This window comes from Artibeus jamaicensis, unplaced genomic scaffold, assembly GCF_021234435.1.
Source record: "Artibeus jamaicensis isolate MK-2021 breed Jamaican fruit bat unplaced genomic scaffold, CSHL_Jam_final contig_327, whole genome shotgun sequence".
In the NCBI taxonomy this organism is placed as follows: Eukaryota; Metazoa; Chordata; class Mammalia; order Chiroptera; family Phyllostomidae; genus Artibeus; species Artibeus jamaicensis.
Genome location: NW_026521772.1, coordinates 943,250 through 961,851, shown reverse-complemented (window position 1 = coordinate 961,851; position 18,602 = coordinate 943,250). Strand labels below are relative to the sequence as shown.

The window sequence follows — 18,602 nt, the reverse complement described above, 5'->3', positions numbered from 1 at the left end:
TCCCAAGGACACAAACGCTAAGTCACCGGTGAGACTCTGAGGCAGCTCCTCAGGCCAGGGCCCATGAACTTCCCCACTCCCCCGGCCCTTGGGCAACTGTTAGCCAAGAAGTCGGCCCCATGACAACCTGCAGGAGCCTGAACAGATACAACCGGAGAAAAGTCAAAGCCAGAAGGGGGACCCGAGGGCTCTCCCCGGAGGAGGGAGCCCCAGGAGGACACCTGTCCCCTCCTCTGGCTGCCCCAAGCCAACCGCAGGCCCCAGGGCCCCCTCCTGACAGGCAGAGGCAGGGCCACACGTTCAGAACATTTGCTCTATCAAAACAGTCCCACCCGATGTCCTATTTCCTCAAGCTCCTGATACTTTTGAGTGTTGGTCTGATTTTTAAAAAACGTATTCTGGGCTGCCCACGGGAGATAAAGCCTGCAGGCCGCCACGCCGTGAGGCCACCGCACCGTGAGGCCGCCCTGCAGGGAGAGGGAGAAAGGTCTAAGTTTCCCGCCTCATCCTCCCCACTCCCAGTGGCCCAGGCGGTTTCCAGAGAGTCCGCCACAGCTCTCAGGTCTCCAGGCAAGGACGGCACAGAGATGGTGGATGTGGAGGGGTGCGGGGTTGAGGCCGAGGAGAGGGGGTGTGTGCACGTGCATGTTGGCATCCGCAGGGTTACCCCTCCACCCCCCACAGTTCACCGTTCAAGCAGGTCCTCCCACCCTTCCTCGCACATCACTTATCTGCAGATACCGCGATGCCCCCAAAGCCCCCTTTGGGAGGGGAGAGGAAGGCATTTGGGGGTCAGGAAGGCATTTGGGGGGGCCAGGAAGGCATTTGGGGGAGAGGAAGGCATTTGGGGGCCAGGGAAGGCAAACGGAGGGGACCAGGGACAGGACAAGGCCAGCGGCCATTCCAGAGTGTCTGTGTGACAGCAGCCTGGCAGTAACAATGTATTAGCACAGAGGCATCGAACGCGGCATCTTAGGAGACTGAGAAAATGCCACCTGTTTCAGAGAAAGAGGGGGTCACAGGCCTGAGGGGGTGCTCAGGGACCACTTTGGGACACTCACATAGGTCCTCTGGGTGCACCCGCAGTGACTTAATCAAAATTGAGGGGGTGAGGTAGGGGATAATCTGCATTCGACCTGAGGGATGCGGATCTGGACTGGAGCAGACAGGACATGAACACCCCTCACCACCGCCCCCACCCCTGCACCCTCGGCTTCCTGGAACGAGGGTATTTCTCCTCCCTCGCCTCTATGGTTTGGCCTTTACGTTTTAGTCCCTACGATTACAGCCAGGTAGCTCTGGGCTTGTAATTGTCCTGAACTTCTGTTAACATTCAATGAAGGGAGGACGTGGGAAGGAAAATAAAGCCGTATCTGTATCGCCATTGAGTTGCATAATTGTGTATTTTTGCCACTTGGTTAGTTTTCGAGTATTCCCACCAACCCACCTCTCCCCTTGACCACTGCTGAGGAAAAGAAATCAGCCGTTTGGTGATTGCCACTAAGTCTGAGGAACACTGAGTTCCCGTCTGCGATATTAAACCGAATTTTGCAACTTCAAATTTAAGGTCTGTTTTTTAATTACCACCTGTGTGGGAGAACCAGACTCACACAAGGGCTTGGTTGTCTTCTTGCTTTTTCAAAAAACACTCTTTCCCTCCAAGAGGAGATGATGTGTGAAGACTCAGCCACCAGTGACTGAGCCTCCCCTTATTCGGGGAAGGCACCGCCCTGCACCCCCCCTTCCCCACTCTCCTGCTCAAGGTGACCTCAGAGCTTGGGCTCACCATCGCTAAAAATAAAACTTTACCTAGGCACTTACCACGCCCATACACACTCACTCCAAGCCCTTACCAAATAGCTTTGAAAAATGAAAATGAGAACTGTACAGCCAAGGAATTGCACTGTAACCACGGCTACGGGTTTTATTAGCGCTAACACCAGGATGTGGTCGGATCAGATGCATGCAGACGGCGAACGGAGGTGCGATCGGCTGTCACTGTGCGCCCACAAATCTCCCCCTTAGAGATGGGGCCTGTGATGACGCCGATTCACAGTGGGCCGGGGGAGGGGAGGGAAGGTCAGTGGCCAAGCAGTGTGGTCAAGAGCTGCCCCAAGCTCCCATCTGAGCTTTAATTCAGTTTTTTTCCCACCTGATCCTCTGCCATGCCACTGCCTTGCATTTAGATCGCAATTCTCCCTGCTCAGTGTCCTTTCCACATGTGTTTTGTGTGTTCTTCACAACAGTCTTCGCACATATCTCAGCTGCTTGATGGCTTCGTAGCTCGGATGAGGGAAGGGCTCAGGCAGTAGAACTAATGGGCCCAAGGCCAGACGCTGGGAGGACAACTAGACGAGACTGGGACTGGGTCCTCCGACGGCTGGCTCACCCGCCCTTGCACGGTCACCCTCCAGCATCGTCCTGGGGATGTTTTGATATGTGCTCACGGCTCCTGCAAACGCCCTCCTCCTTATCTCCTCGCTGATTAGCCAAAGACCAGGGTCAGGCGCCCAGGCTGGAAAGGAAGTTGTGCCCAGGGCCCTCACTTCTCTATTTCCAGTTCCCTAGGTGGCCCTCCCCTCCACACGCCACGGCACCAAGGGCGGGTGGCGTGGTCCCTACTGCACAGGAGTGTGCGGTCCAGGGCCACAGGGACCAGGTAGGGCACAGGACTGGGAGAGCAGGCGGGGGGACGGGGTGGGGGTGGAGGGAACAGAGGTCCACCGATCCTCTCTGTGGGGGAGGACAGTGTGGCCAGCGTTGAGGACTAGCTAAAGACAGAGAACTTCACATGCATCTGAAGAAGCAGATAAATAAAGATATAAAGGGGCCTGTGAGTTGGGTGTTATCCCCAACACCCACTGTCGCATGTGGTTTTACTCTGTGCTTCTCTTCTACATGTTTGGTCCTAAGAAAACACGAGCTGTGAAGCCACAGAAGGCATCGTAATTAATCAGGAGTGAGTCCACGGGCACGGGCTTTAAACTGGCTGATGGGGGAAGGAGCGGCTGAACACCCCTCGCCCCAGAAGACGGGGTCTGGAGACCGAAGTCCTTGGCCTCCTGAGGAGGCTGGCTATGTAGACGGCGGTCACAGGAGGGTCCTAGGACTCAGATGGTACTATAGTCAAACTTCTTCGGTAGTTTAGCAGGTGCATGGCCTTGGGCAAATCACTTAATCTCCAGTAGTCTCGCTTTGCCCATCTGTATAATGGGAACACAAAGGCCCGCCCTCTGGAACGGGGATGCATCTTCCAAACCTTGGTGAGGCACACTGCATTGCGCTCTTAGAACACAACGAATGGCAGCTTTTTGATGCTACAGACCCTCCTCTGTCCCTGTGAAAGGTGATAAGCCGATGCTCTGTCCCGAGGCTCTGGCCTCCTGAGGTGTATCTGTGTCAAGAGAGGCCAGGCAGAGGAAAACAAGTGCACATTCTCGCTGGAATGAAGAGGAGAAAGCTGAGAGTGACGGACAGAACAAGGCACCCCTGAGAAACCGGATCCTGGAGGTCGGAGGGCTGAAAGAGAGGCGCGGCTGGGGATGAATGGACGGTCAGCAAGAGGGCAGAGGGCCAGCCAGCGTGTCTGCCCCGGTTCCCTGGGAGTCGGCTGGCTCACTCTTTAAACCAGTGTGGGGAAAAACTGACCCAACTCTGGTTACGACAAAACAATTTCTTAAGTGGATCTTTTCACCTCCCACACAATGTGAGTGGTATAATAATAAATATAGTGTTCCGGGGTTTTCAAGGCTATTGTAAGGCACCCACTGTGTGAGGTGCACTTAAGCTGCACGCTTTCCACACATGGTATCTTTTTTATTCTTCCCAGCAATGCATTCATTCACTCATTCATTTATCTGCCCATCCATTCACTCATTATCCATCCATCCATTCATTCACCCACCCATTCATTCATTATCCATCCATCCACTCATCCATCCACCCATCAATCCAACCTACAAACCCTTCCTGCCACCCACTTTCTACGAGGCACCGTGCTGGGTACTCAGGTGAACACGAAACGGTACAATGAATAAAACACCCGACCCTGTGAGAGGTGCGCTCATATCGATTTGCAAGGGAGAAAACAAAAAACTGGGCAGCTTAAGTGAATGCTGCCCAGACTCTCCACACTACGTTAGTGGAGGAGCCGAGATGCCTGACTACGAGCGTTCTGACTCAGGAGAACACACACCAGAAAATTTCCTTGATGATCTCAGAGGCGGAAATATGAGGAAGTTGTTGACTGGCTACCGGGCTGGAGAGACTGACTGTACTCACTCATATTTAGCATGGTTGGAATTTCCAAAGAGGCAGACAGAACCAAGTGTCTCATCCGAAGGGCGACCGAGAAAGAACAACTATCGGCAAAGTCCACGGCGTGGACCCTTTGGAGACAACGTAATTAGGATGAAAAGGGAAAAGAGGATGCAAAGAGGAACAGAGATACAGCGGCGAGAGATTCTTCCATAGTGGAAAGTCAGGGGAAGCCCAGGTAAAAAAAAATAATAATCTTTGTCGGCTCTTTCCGCTGTTCTGAATTACTCTCTAATAATTTTCCTGGCATCGTCTTTGAGTACAGAGGGTGTCTTTGACCTCCCCTGCATTCCCTAGCATAGCTTAATTAATCCCTGATTGATTGAAAGACTGACTCATTCGAACCGGGACTGAAACGAATGGAGCTTTTTAATTTTCTCTTCTGCTGAACCTGAAACAGCGCATCGTGATTAGGGAAGGCTCCCTGGTTATCAGCAAGTCCCAGCGACCCCGAGCCCTCGGTGGCTGAGCAGGAGGAAGGTGGGCGATCACTGAGGGGCTGGTAAAGGCCGCACCCCCACTCCCTGCTGCTTTCAGTGATGAGGGGTTTTTTTTATCATTATTTCCTCCTGAAATGAATTAGCTGGCTGGGGACTAAATGGCGGCGGGTCACTGTTATCCACGTGTGGCCACAGACGAGACTGACGGTCACTGTTCTAGGCCCTTTGTCACTCCCGCTCTCCCTCCCCAGTGACCTGGGTTGACTGAGAAACGTTTTGTTTTGTTTTTTCAAGATCCCTGTTCTTTGAGGATATCTAGGCTCACTGGCGTGACTTCATTCATCCGTGCAGGCTCCAGGCAGCCAAACAGAGTGAGTTGAGCACAGGCCCTGTTCTCCCTGAGCTCATTTTGCAGCCCAGGAGCACCGTCACGAAGGGTATAAACCAAAGTGACGAGAGCGCCACGGGTGTGAACAAGAAGTTTCTCTTGAAAATGAGGGTCCGGAGGGTCTGGCATGGCTGGCCGGATGGCTGGGTGAAGAAAGACCTCTGGGAGGGGCAACAGATGAGGTCAAGTTCCAGCAGAAGCGCACTTGAACTGAGCTCTGAACGTGATGAACCGTCAGGCACCCCGTGAGCTTAGAGACAACTACCGAGGGGACAGACACGGTCCTGGGGGTGGGCGGGCCCGAAGTAAAGAGGCGTGTCCAGGGCTCGGGGGCGGGGTCTCATCTGGCTCACGGTGGGAGACAGTCATGCAGAGGGAGCCGGAGCACCAGAGGCCGCTGGGAAGCCACCGCAGTGATCAGGCGAGAGATGGGGGTGTCCTAGCCACAGAAGGTCGACATGTGAGCGGATTCGGTGTAGGTTCTGGAGAGGGAGCCAGTGGGACCAGCTGACAGGGTGAAGCAGGAGCGTAACAAAGCATCACATGCTGGTGGAGAAAACACCAGAACTGTATTGTCTCCCGGTTCTGCAGACTAGAAACACGGACTCAAAGTGTCAGTAGGTCGGTCCCCTCGAGAGGCCACGAAGGAAGGATCCGTCCCAGGCCCCTCTCCCTGCTTCTAAGTGGCCATCGTCTCTCATGTCTCCTCCCCCAGTCTTCCCTCCATACATGTCCAGCTCCATGTCCAAATCTCCCCTTTTCATGAGGACACGAGTCGCATTAAATTGCGGGCCCTCTTCACTCCAGTACGACCTCATCTTAACTAAGAACACCTGCAAAAACGCTGTGTCCGAAGAAGGTCACATTCTGCTGTCCTGGGGGTTAGGCCTTCCCACGGCCTGGACGATATAAATTGGGGGGCAGGGCACCACTCAAGCCATAACCGGGGAACCAGGGCACACAGTCAGCCTCCTGCTTAGCCCCAGCCGGGAAAGGACTTGTCCCTCCGTCACTGTGTTTATGTGGCAGCACTGGGTGACAGGCACAGAGCGAGGCTATCACATCGCACAGACAGGTGGGGCCTTGGGGGTCAGGAGCTTGCGCGAGGCCGAGAGGGGCCGAGGAAACAAAACAATTATAATACATGAAAATAAGGGCCACGGTAGGTTACTGACTCTGCGGAGCTCGGAAGAGAAAGAACTCTGTCTGGGAGGGTGGGGGCGGAGGGCCTCCGTGACTGGAACCTTCAGGCAGATGGAACAGTGTGTGCAAAGCTCACAGAGGAAGAAAGCAGGAATGTCTGGGAGAACTCAGGGGAAGTGGGGTGATAAGGGGATGGAGGGAGACGAGGCTGGGATGGCAGCGCGTAAGGGGTGGTGCCCACCACGAGAGCCCTGTCCTTGCAGAGATGAGGTTTCAGAAAGAGGAGCTGGAGGGAGGAGAACCAGAGCCACCCTGAGGCCCGGACCCACCCAAAGGCCGCGGCAGCTGGGTTCCGAGGCCCTGCTCTCTGTCCTTCACCTTGTACCATGCACACCACCCTCACGAAGTGGGAAGCCCACGTCGTTAGCCACAGCTCACGGCACCAGGGCACTGCCCCCACCCTCCCCCCACCTCGAGTTTCCCGACTCCTTCCCACCTCGGAGCCTCCTCCTGCTGTGCCTGCCACTGGGCGGCCCTTCTGGGCCCTGCGCCTGCTGGATCCCCTCAGACCTCGCTCGGTGCCACGTCCCCTCCCCAGGGCCATGCCAGCTGTGGCCTGGGGAGCTCTGACAACGCACCGAGGCGTATTTGTCTGTGCGCAGTCTATCATCTGCCTTCTCCCTGCAGGAGGAAAGCAGGTGGCTGCACCGCGTCTGTGTTGCTCGTGACCGTACCCCCAGGCTGGGGGCTCGTGAGACGCGGGGCAGGGAGACACCAGGGGCCGTGGGTCCGACTCGGCCTGAAATGGGGGACCCGAGGAGCGAGCGGGAAGGGGCAGTGCACGCGGTGCTGCTCTGTGTGGTGTGTGCATCATCGTTCTGCACCGGCCACTCTGCAAACGGATGAGGCCCTGAGGAAGCGGTTCCTTGCTACAGGGAAACTACAGGGAGGAGAGAGAAAGCGCCTCGGCTGGGAGGAGACCTCGATGATCAAAGCCGCGGCCCCGGGACCACCCCATGGTCTCCAGAGGGCAACAAACCCTGATGAGCTAACCAGCCTAGTAGGTTACCGCCCAGCTTGGCTCTGGGAGGCGCCACGTCTGTGGCTCAAGGACCTCACGGGGGCCTGCTGCGACCCAGTCCCTTTCACACATGAGAAACCTGAGCCCCACAGCGGTTGCCTGAGGCCGTACAGCCAGCAGGACTTGAACCCAGGAACCAGGGTCCCAGGGAACCCAGCAGCGCCCTGAAGCACTTAGCGAAACCCCTCTTGGGTCTGAGCTACACTTTGGGGGAGGTGCCGAGTCACCGTGCCATTGTTATAGTCATCACCAACTTTTCGTCACTTGTGTTGGTTGGCGTAGGCTAATCGCTGCAGCAAAGAATCCTTCCGTCTCAGAGGCTGCACCCGACAGAAGTCCATTCCTCACTCCTGCCACTGTTGACCACGGTCAGCAGGCCTGCTGGGCTCCACAGCCAGTCAGGGACACCGTCCACCGTGGCCACCCAGGGGCCTGGGAGTCCTCCCGACACAACACGAGGTCCCCGAGCTCCCTAGACCAGAACTCAGTCACACTGCGGGCAGGGGTGTCCTGGGGGCCGAGGGGCGGGCATCTGGCCATGCTGCCTCGAGGCTTATTCGTAAGGACTTTTGTAGGCAGACCCGCTGGAGGAGGGGCCAGGGGCCGGAAGACCTCGACTGTGGCCCTGACTCCACCTACTGCCACCCCACGTCCAGCCTCCTGTCACCTCCCGTTCCTCATCAGCGTGATGGGGACCCCACCCACCACCCAACTCACCTCCGCCTTCTCCCAGTTCAGACAGTCTACGTGATAAAGCAGCATTTGCTTGTTTTTAATAATCACGGTGCTTCCATCAACTCTATTCTGAGGATCAATGTGTGCTTCTGTTCAAAATTGCAGCCACAGTGGTAACACTGATACGGAGAGGAAACTATCACCCACTGCCCTCGAACCCTCAGTGTCTAGTGACGCAGCACACGTGTGCACACTCTGAGGGGGCAAAGCGGCCCCCACTCTGTGTGTGGACTAGTCACTGAGGCGATTAGCGGGCCCGGGAAGAACACAGACACTTACCGCATGGTGCCCGGGGCGGGTCCCAGCTGCGAACCTGATCACCTGCCCGCAGATTATTCACTGTGGTGGGATGATGCTGGAGCAAAACGGCGCTTAATCTAGTAGAGGGCACCTGAGCAGGCCAGGTGAGCGAGGTGAGACCCGTCAATGAAACACACCCCAGAGCCGCAGGTTGATGGCCACGGACTGAGGGTCCAGGGCACCCAGGCTGCGGCCGCGTGCGACGTGAGCGCCACCTTGGGGGGGTTTGTGAGAACTGCATGGTCCCTGAAGACAGGGAGGGGCATCAGGTAGAGACTGTTTGATGCGGTTGCTATTTTAGAGAAAATCTATGCCCCAGACTCGATGACCAGAGTGCCACTGGGGCTAGAAGACAGGGAGCCGAGGCCAATCCCGGGGACACTTCCTCCTGTCCCTCTCCACCACACCCGGTGGAGAACACCCGGGCCAGGCCACGCGCGTCCGCCCTCTGGCACCGCCCTCACCTGGTCCCAGCCGCCTCTGGACCTGAACTACAGTCGGCCCCTCCTTCCACTGCTGCCTGCCACAGCCCATGTCTCTCGCCTTGGTGACGGTGTTCTTTACAAACCCAGACAGATCAGGTCCCCTGCTTGTGTAAAACCTATGGCTCGACAGCAAACAGCAGCCACCAACACAGCGCAGAGGCCCTGTGGCTGAGGGGCCGCCTACCTGGTGGGCCTGGGTCACCCCGCTGCCTCCAGCCACACGGTCCCTTCCGGTTCTCTTCTAGAGGAGCAAGGGGCTCAGTTGTTTGTCTGAAAAAAAGCACAACAAGCGCATCGTTTCTCTGTGTTCTCAGACCTGCAGGGACTGCTCTGTGTACCAACAACCGAACTCCCGGCTCTAACCTCCAAGGCTCTTCACTGGCGTCTGTGGGTTTCGTCTGCGGTTGGAGGGAAAGCTATCAAGCCTGTTACTTGCAAAGGCTCTACGGGAGCTGGGTCGACGCCTCAGGGCTTTTCCAGACACCCCGACCGGTGTCTACCGCTTATGTAGTTCGGATCTTGGCAAAGTCACCCACGGGAGTCTTCCCCAACTCCCCCCAGGCCTCTCCCGGCACCTCCCCTGCCTACACTTTCACACGGTGCGCTGAGTTCTTTGACGAGCAGGAGGAGGCAGAAATCAGGCCACAAGTCCTCAGACACCCAGCACCCAACCCAGCTCCCAGCACGGGACATGCGCCCTGTAAGTAGGCCCTGACCGAATGGCGGGGCGGACACCTGTCCTGATTGTCGTTCGCTTCGAACCACTTTCCCCCGAAACCCGCTCCAGGTCCCAGGGCTCGCCCCTCCCACTAGGCTGCTCCGTGTCCCTGACACAGAGCTTGACCCCAGGACCCACCACTCTGGACTCTGCCCTCCCCCAAGATCCTTCCTCCACTGACCGCAAGGCCCCCGTGCTCATGGGAAAGGACCGGCGGCCAGCCTGCTGATACAGCAGGATGGAGCCTGACGATGCTCCTGGATGTTTGTCCACTGAATCAGGGTCTCCAGGAGAGCAGCCAGCCATCTGCATCTTTGGTTCCCAGAGTGGCCAGGCACCCACCATGCTGTCCCCAAGGTGCTCGGGAAGGAGGTCAGCAAGCACAGCTGTGACCACAGCCCGAGCTGGCCACGCACACCCAGGAGTCTGCAGCTGTGGCACAGGGATCTCTGAAGGTTCGGGAAGCGAAGTGAACCCCCCACCTCACCCCACCCCTCACAAGAGGGCTAAAGATTTGGAACACTGGCCACTGCGGAGCTGGCCTCAGGGATCTTCACTAGGTGCCATCGTGAACAGAATGTTTCTAAAAAGTGTTTACTGGCCAACAGATACTACTCTACAGCTCGCATCTGACACACAGAAATGAGAGGCTGGTACAGACTACAGCGCCTTATCCCTGCTGGGGGGGAGGGCCCAGAAGGACCACCAGTCTGAGGTCCAGCCCTGGACACAGCTCTGGGGCAGCTCCTGGTTCCCCAGGATGGATCCAGCCCTCCCTGGACACAGCCAGGGCTCCCGACGCTCGGGACAGAGGACAAAGGGGTTCACTTCCCTGTGAACCCCTTTCTGCTAGAATGGGGTGGGGCCCATGGTTCTCTGGCAGCGAGGCTTGCGGGTGAGGGATAGAGAAGAAAAGCCCGAGGCTGTGAATCTGCTGTTCCCAAGAGATAAATGACAATTTTACAGAGGGTGTCTCATTGCCTTTGCAGTCTACAAAGTGCACTGAGTACACTGAGCTCTTTTAATCCTCTACAGCATTACAAGGGAAGCTCATTAGCTTCCTCTTGTCACTGAGGTTCCCTCACTCATCAAGGCCACAGAGATTGGGCCCAGGCTCAAATCCAGGTCTCGTGGCCCATGACCTTCACGCTCCTACAATGCTTCGCACGCAGGCAGGTCGAGGTTTGTTGGAAGAGGAGTGAATGAATGACTCTCTCCCCACCTAGACACTGTGGAGAATACGGAGGTGAACAATTCTGGTTTCAAGTAAACTGAAAGTAACTCCTCCCTCTTCTCTTGCCCCACAACCACCATCAAACAGTCAGGGTCGGTTGGCACCTGCATGGGTTTTAAAAAAATTGGTGAGTTATCTTTCAGTGTGACAACTAGGAGCCGACAAAAGCTGGCTTTCCCAGAATGCACCTCTAAGGCCGGAGTGTGGTTCCTCGTGCCAGACGGTCCCTGGAAGTTCTAACCTTTCATTCAAACCACCAAGGAGATACCTGATTGTTTCCTGGAAATACTAATAATGCAAGGCTCATAAATACTCATGAAACACTATAGATCAGCAGAGCTCAGCAGTAACCTGGGTTGCGGGGAGCCTAGAAGAGAGTTTTTAGATTAAAAAACATAAAGAATACCTTTCCATCGAATTTACCCCGGACTGGATTCCCAAATGTTAATGAATCCTCTCGTTGCCCATACAGAGAGCAGACTCCAATAAGTGCCTTTAGGGCTCCAGAAGTGGATTATTGATTTCACTTTAGCTTAAAGAGAAATCTATTTATTCAAAGGCTGTTTCCAGTGCCATGGGATGGACGAGTTTGAAACAAAGCCTGGGACATTGGGATAAACACACAGTTCAAGGCCATGCTTCTGTTTCAGCCACTAAGCGACCTCGGTTGGAATTTGCTGACGTTTGGCTTTTATATCATGATCCCTCCACACCACTAACTCCCCTGGGACATACGTGCGAGGTTCTGAGATAGCAGAGACCATACCTTTTTCCTTCGTTTCCAAATCCTCAACACCTAACACAAAGTGCAGTGTATCTTAGGTGCTCAGCACATGTCTGTTTGTACACAACTCCCTAAAAGAATTTTCTAGAACTTTTCAGCTCCCGCTCTCTTTCCCCGGAGGGCAGCTGTGGTCACCACGTCCTCTCTCATCCCCTGGTGACAAAGCCCCAAGATGAGCTCACCCTCTGGCCCTGGGCGGCCCCTGCACTTCCGCCCAGCCTCTGAACCTTCCTCCGCCTGCAACCTTGGGGAGTTCTTGACCCATGCTTCTCTGTCAAGATGCTCCTTGCTTTTCAAGGTCCTCCTCAAGGGGCGCCACCTTCCTGGAAAGAGTCAGCCAGTTTGCTGTCACTGTCCAACTGTCTAATGGGAATGGCGGCAATGCAGGGCGAAGAGCCTCCGGCCCCAGGAGAGCTTCCGTGTAGGATGGAAGTAGAGAAAAGCACCCGAGTCCTCCCACCACAGAACAGCAAAATCCCTCTGGATGGGCCGGATACTGATGGGCCATGGGCTGAGGCCAAAGCAAAGGTCGTGGTGCAAGGTGGAGACCAGCGGTGTGGCATACGAGGCAGTGAGTGGTCGCGGTGGGTTCCAGAGTTCTGGGCAGGGTGAGTGTGGGCAGCCCCACCGCAAGCCGTTGCCGGGCCCCCGGGGGGCTGTGCGCGCTCAGAGTGGTTTTCTTTGTTGCTTGTTGCGTTAAGTTTGGGCAGCCACAGGCTTCCCGGGAACCTCCACTTGGGCAAGGCTGGATTCTTGCTCTTGGCCCTGCCTTTGTGAAGTACCAGACAGTGGGAAATCGATCTCTCTGCCATCTTTGTCTACAGCAGACGGGGAGGACATGTAGGTCAGTCCTGGGAGTCACCAAGTTAACCAATTGTCCAAAGCTTCTCTACGCCCCGGGCTGCTTGCCCAGAAGATGTTAACCCGCACAGAGCCAGAGGCCGCTCGGAGCCACGGCTGTGAATGGCCCACCCCTGGGGCATCAGGAGCCAACTTCCCGGCACAACCAGCCCTGCCACCCACTCGCTGAGGGGCCTGTGCCTCTGTCCCCTCGGCTGCAGGACTGAGGAGTAGCCATAGCCACCCGGTGAGGCTGTCACGAAGACCAAATGACCAGGAATTGTAAAGCAACAAGTGCCAACTTAGAGTCTCACTGCCTCCCGTGGGCCAAATGGCCGGCAGCGGGAGGCAGTTTAGGCAGCGGCACAAATGGTGCCGTGAGGGTGCAGGGCCACCGGCCGGCAGCCCAGGACTGAGGTCCTGTGGGCTCTGAAGGACGCACGACCCCTGGGTGCGGGGACGCCTACACCCCGGCCTGCTGTCTAAGGAAAGAGGCTCGAGGACAAGCCCAGGGCGGCCACAGGTGCGTGCTCCAGGGCGGGAAACAGGACCCCACGATGATTCTGGACCCAGCCCCCCTGGTACTTCCCTCCATTGACTGTGTGCTGCTCACTTAAAGGATGTAATTCACAAGATGGACATTAGAAAACCGTCAAGTGGAATAGATACAGCTATGAAGTAACGTTAGCATCCTCCCTTCCTCCACTGGCCAGCAGCCTTGGCAGGGTGCTGGACGCCCTGTCCAGGGTTTGGGGTGTTTGTCACCGCTGTGTGTCCCCAGACATGTCACCCTCCCCCAGGGCCTCAGAGTCTCTATCTTTCAGTGAGAGTCGGTCAGGATGAGCTCTCATCTGCAGCCTGAAAACCAAGGGTTTTCAACCTTTGGGTCCTGAGCAATGTCTTACCCCAACGGGTCTCTGAAATTTTCTGGAATCATGCCTGGCCTCCGAGTCTTGTTTGGACACAAGAACCTGCGGACTGCAGACCTGAAGGAGCCTCTAACTGCTTACACTTGAGCACCAAGAACAAAGGTGCGCGTGGAGAGCTGGAGGAAATGCCAAAGGCAGACGGGCTGCTGTGGACCAGCGGCTCTGGACCGGCAACCAGAGCTGAGGCAGCTGTAAGCTGGGCTCAGGGCAGGAGTGGGGGGTCCTGGGGCCCAGCCCCGTTTCCAAGCACCATGATGGAGCCTTTTCCGTTGAAAAGGCCGGGAGGAGAGTTGGGAATGCTTGGCTGAGGGGCAGCAAGCAGACATAGGTGACGAGACAGAAACAGACAGAGACAGCAGATGGTCCCCCAGCCGAGCACAGTGAGTCCTGTCAGGACAGGGGTGGGGGGCACGGAGCAGGGAAGGGACGTGGAGGGACAGGGAGGAAGGCTGGAGCGAGGCTGGATGAGGACCGAGGACCTCACACCCTGGAGAAGTCCAAGCCCCCCCTCCCCCAACAGATACCAGACATCAACCCTCCTTCTGGCACCTAAGCTTCCGCAGGTGCTGAAATGGCAAGGCGTGTCCGTAGAAGGTGAGCTATGAAGCTGTCCTTGGGCGGGGGGTGTCCCACACCCACCCGGTGGGCTGCAGCGGAGGGTTGCTCTTACAGAGGGCCCGGGGAGCCAGCCCCTGCCCCCCCCCAACACTGGCTGTATGCGTTGATTCATTTATCCAACTGCTGAGCCCCTTCTACGGGCCAGCTCTAGTAGCCTCTTAATTTCCACATCCTGAGCCCCAGACTGTGTGTCTACAGAGCAAGAATCGCCAAGTGGAATGTGTGTTGACTGAATGCACGCGTCTATCTTGTTCACTGGGTCTCAGCATGACCTCAGTGACCTCCGGGGAAGCCTCGACTCCCTCCTCTTTCCTGAGCCTAAAACCCTCGGTGCTACTGAAAACGGTAGCACGTCCCACTGCGCTTCAGTGAACCATGTATTTTGCTCCCCCCAGGTGCTGCCCGCGCCCACGGCCGGAGGAGGTGTGAGCTCCAAGCCAGCGAGGCCGTGTCCCCAAGCCCAGGACTTGGCAGTGGGCTGAGCGCCATGGAGAAAGTGAAGAACTTCTTCAGTGACATCTGGGACCTGCTCATGAGCAAACACCAGGAGGGCGTCTTCAACACCGTCTGCCTGAGCGTCATCCTGGCGCTACCGCTGCTGGTGGCCCTCACCCTGCTGTTTGTCTGCTGCCACTGCTGCTGGAACCGGGTGGGCAAGCGGGGCCAGCAGCCGGAGGAAAACAAGGCGGGGAGGAAGAAGAGGAAGAAGAAGAAGGGGGAAGAAGACCTCTGGATCTCCGCACAGCCCAAGCTCCTGCAGATGGACAAGAGGCTGTCGCTACCCGTCTAGGGAAGCAGAGGTGTGTCCGCGGGTGGGGGCTCAGGCGGGGAGCAGCGACCCCTGATGGGCCACACATTCACAGAGGAACTGCTTGAACAAGGAACAAACCTCGAATGGAGGGTGCGCTCCGGGAAGGGGACCCCGGGGGGGGGGGCACACAGACAGTTCTGGGGCGCTGTCTTGGCAGCGCTGTGCCCCATAGCAATGCTCATGGCTGCAGACCCCCCTGTGCCTCCCGCCGACTTCCGGCACCGTCCCTGTGCAAAAGCACAATGAACATGCACCCGTGCCTGTTGACACGTCTCCTGATGCACGCACACACACACACCGTGCACACCACACTCACCGTGTGCTGTCTGCTCTCACAGAAACAGCTCGTGGGAGGAGGGCCTGGCCAGATTCGGACACGCGTGCTCGGTCCCAGAACCAGGCGAGGCTGCCCGCCCCTGTCCGTTCCACATTCCACTCAGGGTAGAGATGTGTGCTTCCCTCCTGCTATCCCTGCAACACCTCTGGCTGGAAATCCTCCTCTTTGGACATTTCGGCAGCCCGGTGCAGTCCCCCTTCCCGGTGTATTGAGACAGACCCGCCCACCAAGGCCCCCTGCTCCTGCCCGTCCCTGGGAGGAAAGGTTAAGGTGGGAGAGCTCAGAATTCATGGAAAGCTGTTGTCTCAACCCCAACAGGGTCCACGCTGCCACTGGTAGGTGTCCCAGCAGCCCAAGCCCCCTCTTCTCTTTGAGACGCTGCCCCCAGAACCGCTGGGTAGGGTGCCGTCCTCCACGCAAAAACACACAGTCTCTGGGTGGGGACTCCCAGAAAGCCAGGGGAACTTGAAGCCAAGCTACTCCGTTCCCTTCGCTGGGCTGCCTGGGGTACCTGGGCCGGGAAGCCAGTCCTACACCTGGAACCCTACACCTGGTGGCTCCCACGGAACCCCGGATGTGTGGCGAGCAGGGGTTCAGACGATTGCTGGTGCAGCCTCAGTGGAAACGACTTCCTAGGGCTGTCCCTGGGGTGCTGTGCATTGCAGGCAGACGCAGAGGACGCAGTTTATGTGACAGCAGGTTGAAGCTATACAGAGGCTTAACAATATTTATCCGGGCAAACACCTGGCACACAGCGGGGACTCCTCACTGCCTGCGATGCTGCGGGTTATGTGACGATGTGAAGGGTAAGCGTGCGATGCCTTGCCTGTGCCCCCAAGCGACCTCCTGAGTGAGCCCACGCGTGGCTGCATCGGGTGGAGGCTGGGTGCTGAACTCTGCAGGGAGCGTGGGTAGAGCCGAGGGGTGGGGGACACGTGCGCCCTGAAACCCGTGAGGATGTGCAAACCAGGTCCTCAGTGGGGTGGGGGAGTGTCTCCCTGTGGGCAGAAGGCCAAGGGCCAAGTCAATCCACTCGGAGGGCGAGCTGGTCATCCCAGGGATGGGCAGTTCCCAACTCCGGAGCGGGCTGTGCTGTCCAAGTTCACGGGCAGACCAGCTGGGTGGCTCTCCCAAAAAGCTTCCCCATGGAAGCTGCACTAATGGTGAGGGAACTGAATCAAAGATGCAGCTTAACTATGGTACTTACAGGAGCAAAATCCAACCCTAGAAGGCAGTGCAGAGGGGAAGGCACCCTGTTCACTCGCCTGGGCTGTGTGGGCTGGGCCCCGGGTGGGGATGGCTGAGGGACCCCGGGGGGCAGAGTCAGGCCTGTGTACACTGTGGGACCAGCGGAGCTCACCCTGTCACCCTAAGTGGCTCCAAGTGTCCTGGGCACCGGACCCCTCGCTCCTAAACCTGTCTGACCAGAGAAAGCTCTGCCCCATGGTCACATGGAAAGCTTGTCCCGGAGCATCTGACCATCCCCTCAACAGCACAAGACGACCAGGAGTCTCCCCACACCTGCCGCTGACCACAGACAGGGTGCCTTTCCTATCTCTGCCTCTCAGGCCCCCCAAGATGAGCGACTTGGGGAGATGTGGGGACTGGAGGCTGAGACTGGTGTCAGATGTGACCCAGGGGAGCAGAGCACCAGGAACAGGTTGCCATGGCAACGGGCTGCTCATCTGAATTAAGAGCGGTCACTGTCACTGCAGTGACAAGGCCTCCGCCTGCAGGGGCGGCACCCACGGTCCCAAATGGACCCACCTCAGCTCTGGCCGTGAAACCCGAGACACGTCTTGGCCACTTCCACAGCCCAGGACCCGGCACCCCAACCCCGAGTGGCCTCCCCCGCACCCCTCCCTGGAGCCCCTAGAACAGCACCCAGGGCAGGAGGGGCCTCACGGTCCTGCTGAGTAAAGACACTGGTGCGTGACAGGATCCCGGGGCAGCCACCCGTCCCTTCCCCCTCCGCCCCCCTCCCCCCATCTCCACTTTCACCCCTTTCCTTCCCAGCCTCTGTCCCAGGTCTGCTGCCGGGAACGGGGGGGCCTCGGTGGGAGCCAGCTTGGCCCATCGTGGGGGGCTCAGCTAATGAAGGACAATGAGGACAGTGAAGGAGAGGCTCCCCAGCCCGGCACAGGCTTGGGGCACAGCCCCCGGGGGGCCACACAGCATCCACTGGGCTGGGCCCACAGCCAGCGGCGGTCTCCCCGGCTGCTCGGTGGATTCGCTTCTGTGTTTCTCACGGGGGAGGGGGACCAAGGGAAAGGTCGTGGCCTTTCCAAGAAGAATGTAAATGACCCACATTGTACAGTATTTGTATTTGTTTTCTGGAAAATTCAAACACATCAACAGAAACCTTATTTAAGTAAAACACTGAAAATAAAAGCCACGCCTGGCCTCCTTACTTGGCGACCGGTGTGACCTTCTCCCAGACACCACGAGGGCTGCACAGGCCCAGGCACCCCTCCCACGCGGTCCTGGCCGCACCCAGAGATGCGCCCTTCTCCCTTCACTGCGGTCAGCCAGCCAACGTCGTCTTAAAGGCAAAGCGGGGAATGGCAGAAACTCAGGAAAAGAAAGACCTGTGAGTTAGTTCCGGCCCAGGGAGGGAAGAGATTGAGATCCTCTACAGCGGCTGCTGGGGGGCGGGGAGGGGGTGGAGACACGTGTAGGTGTGTGTAAACATTCATCTGCCCAGTCGGCCATAGCTTTGCGTCAGCTATGAAATGTCCTGGTTTACAGGCCCCTGGCCTCCCTGGAGGGCCCCCGGCTGGTCCTCGGCAGAGACTGTCTTGGACGCACCCGCCGACAGAAGCAGGAATGATGGCGTTGGTCCACATCCGCACCATCCGCCGCGGGGCTGGGGGCCACGTGCGTCAGGGGAAATTAAAATTTAATGAGATTAAAGGCCCAGGAGCTGAGTCACATCAGCTACATTTCAGCCACTGGAGAGCCACACGCATTTGTGGCCACCATTCTAGAGACCAGGGGTCTGTCTAGAAGCTCATAGAGGGAGGGGCCGGGTCAGACACACTGGCCACCGGCTACCAAGGCCCAAGTCTCCTCCCCCCCAGGCAGGGGTGTCTCTAGTTCTGGAGGATTCCTGGGCCCCCTTCCCCAGCACCCGACACTCCCTGACAGCTAAGAGCCGAGGACAGAGACCTTCAGGTAGCTCTCCGCGCCCCCCCCATCCCCAGGACTCACACACCTTCCCAGAGCAGAGGAGGGAGGGCTCCCCAGAAGCCAGGTCGGGGAGCTGCCACTGCAGACACCTGAGGGGAGGCCGCAGCTGAATGCCATGAGCTCCCCTGCCCAGGCTTGGCCCTGACCTTGGGGTATGCATATGGGATTTGGACAATGCAAGAGCACTCTCAGCTCGCCAGAACACTGCACAGGTTCCTTGACCTTCGACCTGAGTATCATTATCAAATTCAAA

At 57.5% G+C, this 18,602-nt stretch overlaps 1 protein-coding gene across 2 annotated transcripts in view; it reads left to right on the top strand.

Annotated features, from left to right (window-relative positions):
- The window catches only part of KIAA0040 (KIAA0040 ortholog), a 29,750-nt gene extending 12,194 nt beyond the window's left edge, over positions 1-17,556 (top strand). Inside the window, exons 1-2 of one of the 2 annotated variants that reach the window (XM_053663718.1) lie at positions 2,752-4,495; positions 14,408-17,556. In XM_053663718.1, coding sequence (XP_053519693.1) covers positions 14,500-14,802 — 303 coding nt within the window. In that variant the 5' untranslated portion in view covers positions 2,752-4,495; positions 14,408-14,499 and the 3' untranslated portion in view covers positions 14,803-17,556. Of the gene's footprint in view, positions 1-2,751; positions 4,496-14,407 lie in introns of those variants that run through there. The other variant, XM_037145573.2, reaches the window with a different exon arrangement.
- Positions 17,557-18,602: the final 1,046 nt, after the last annotated feature.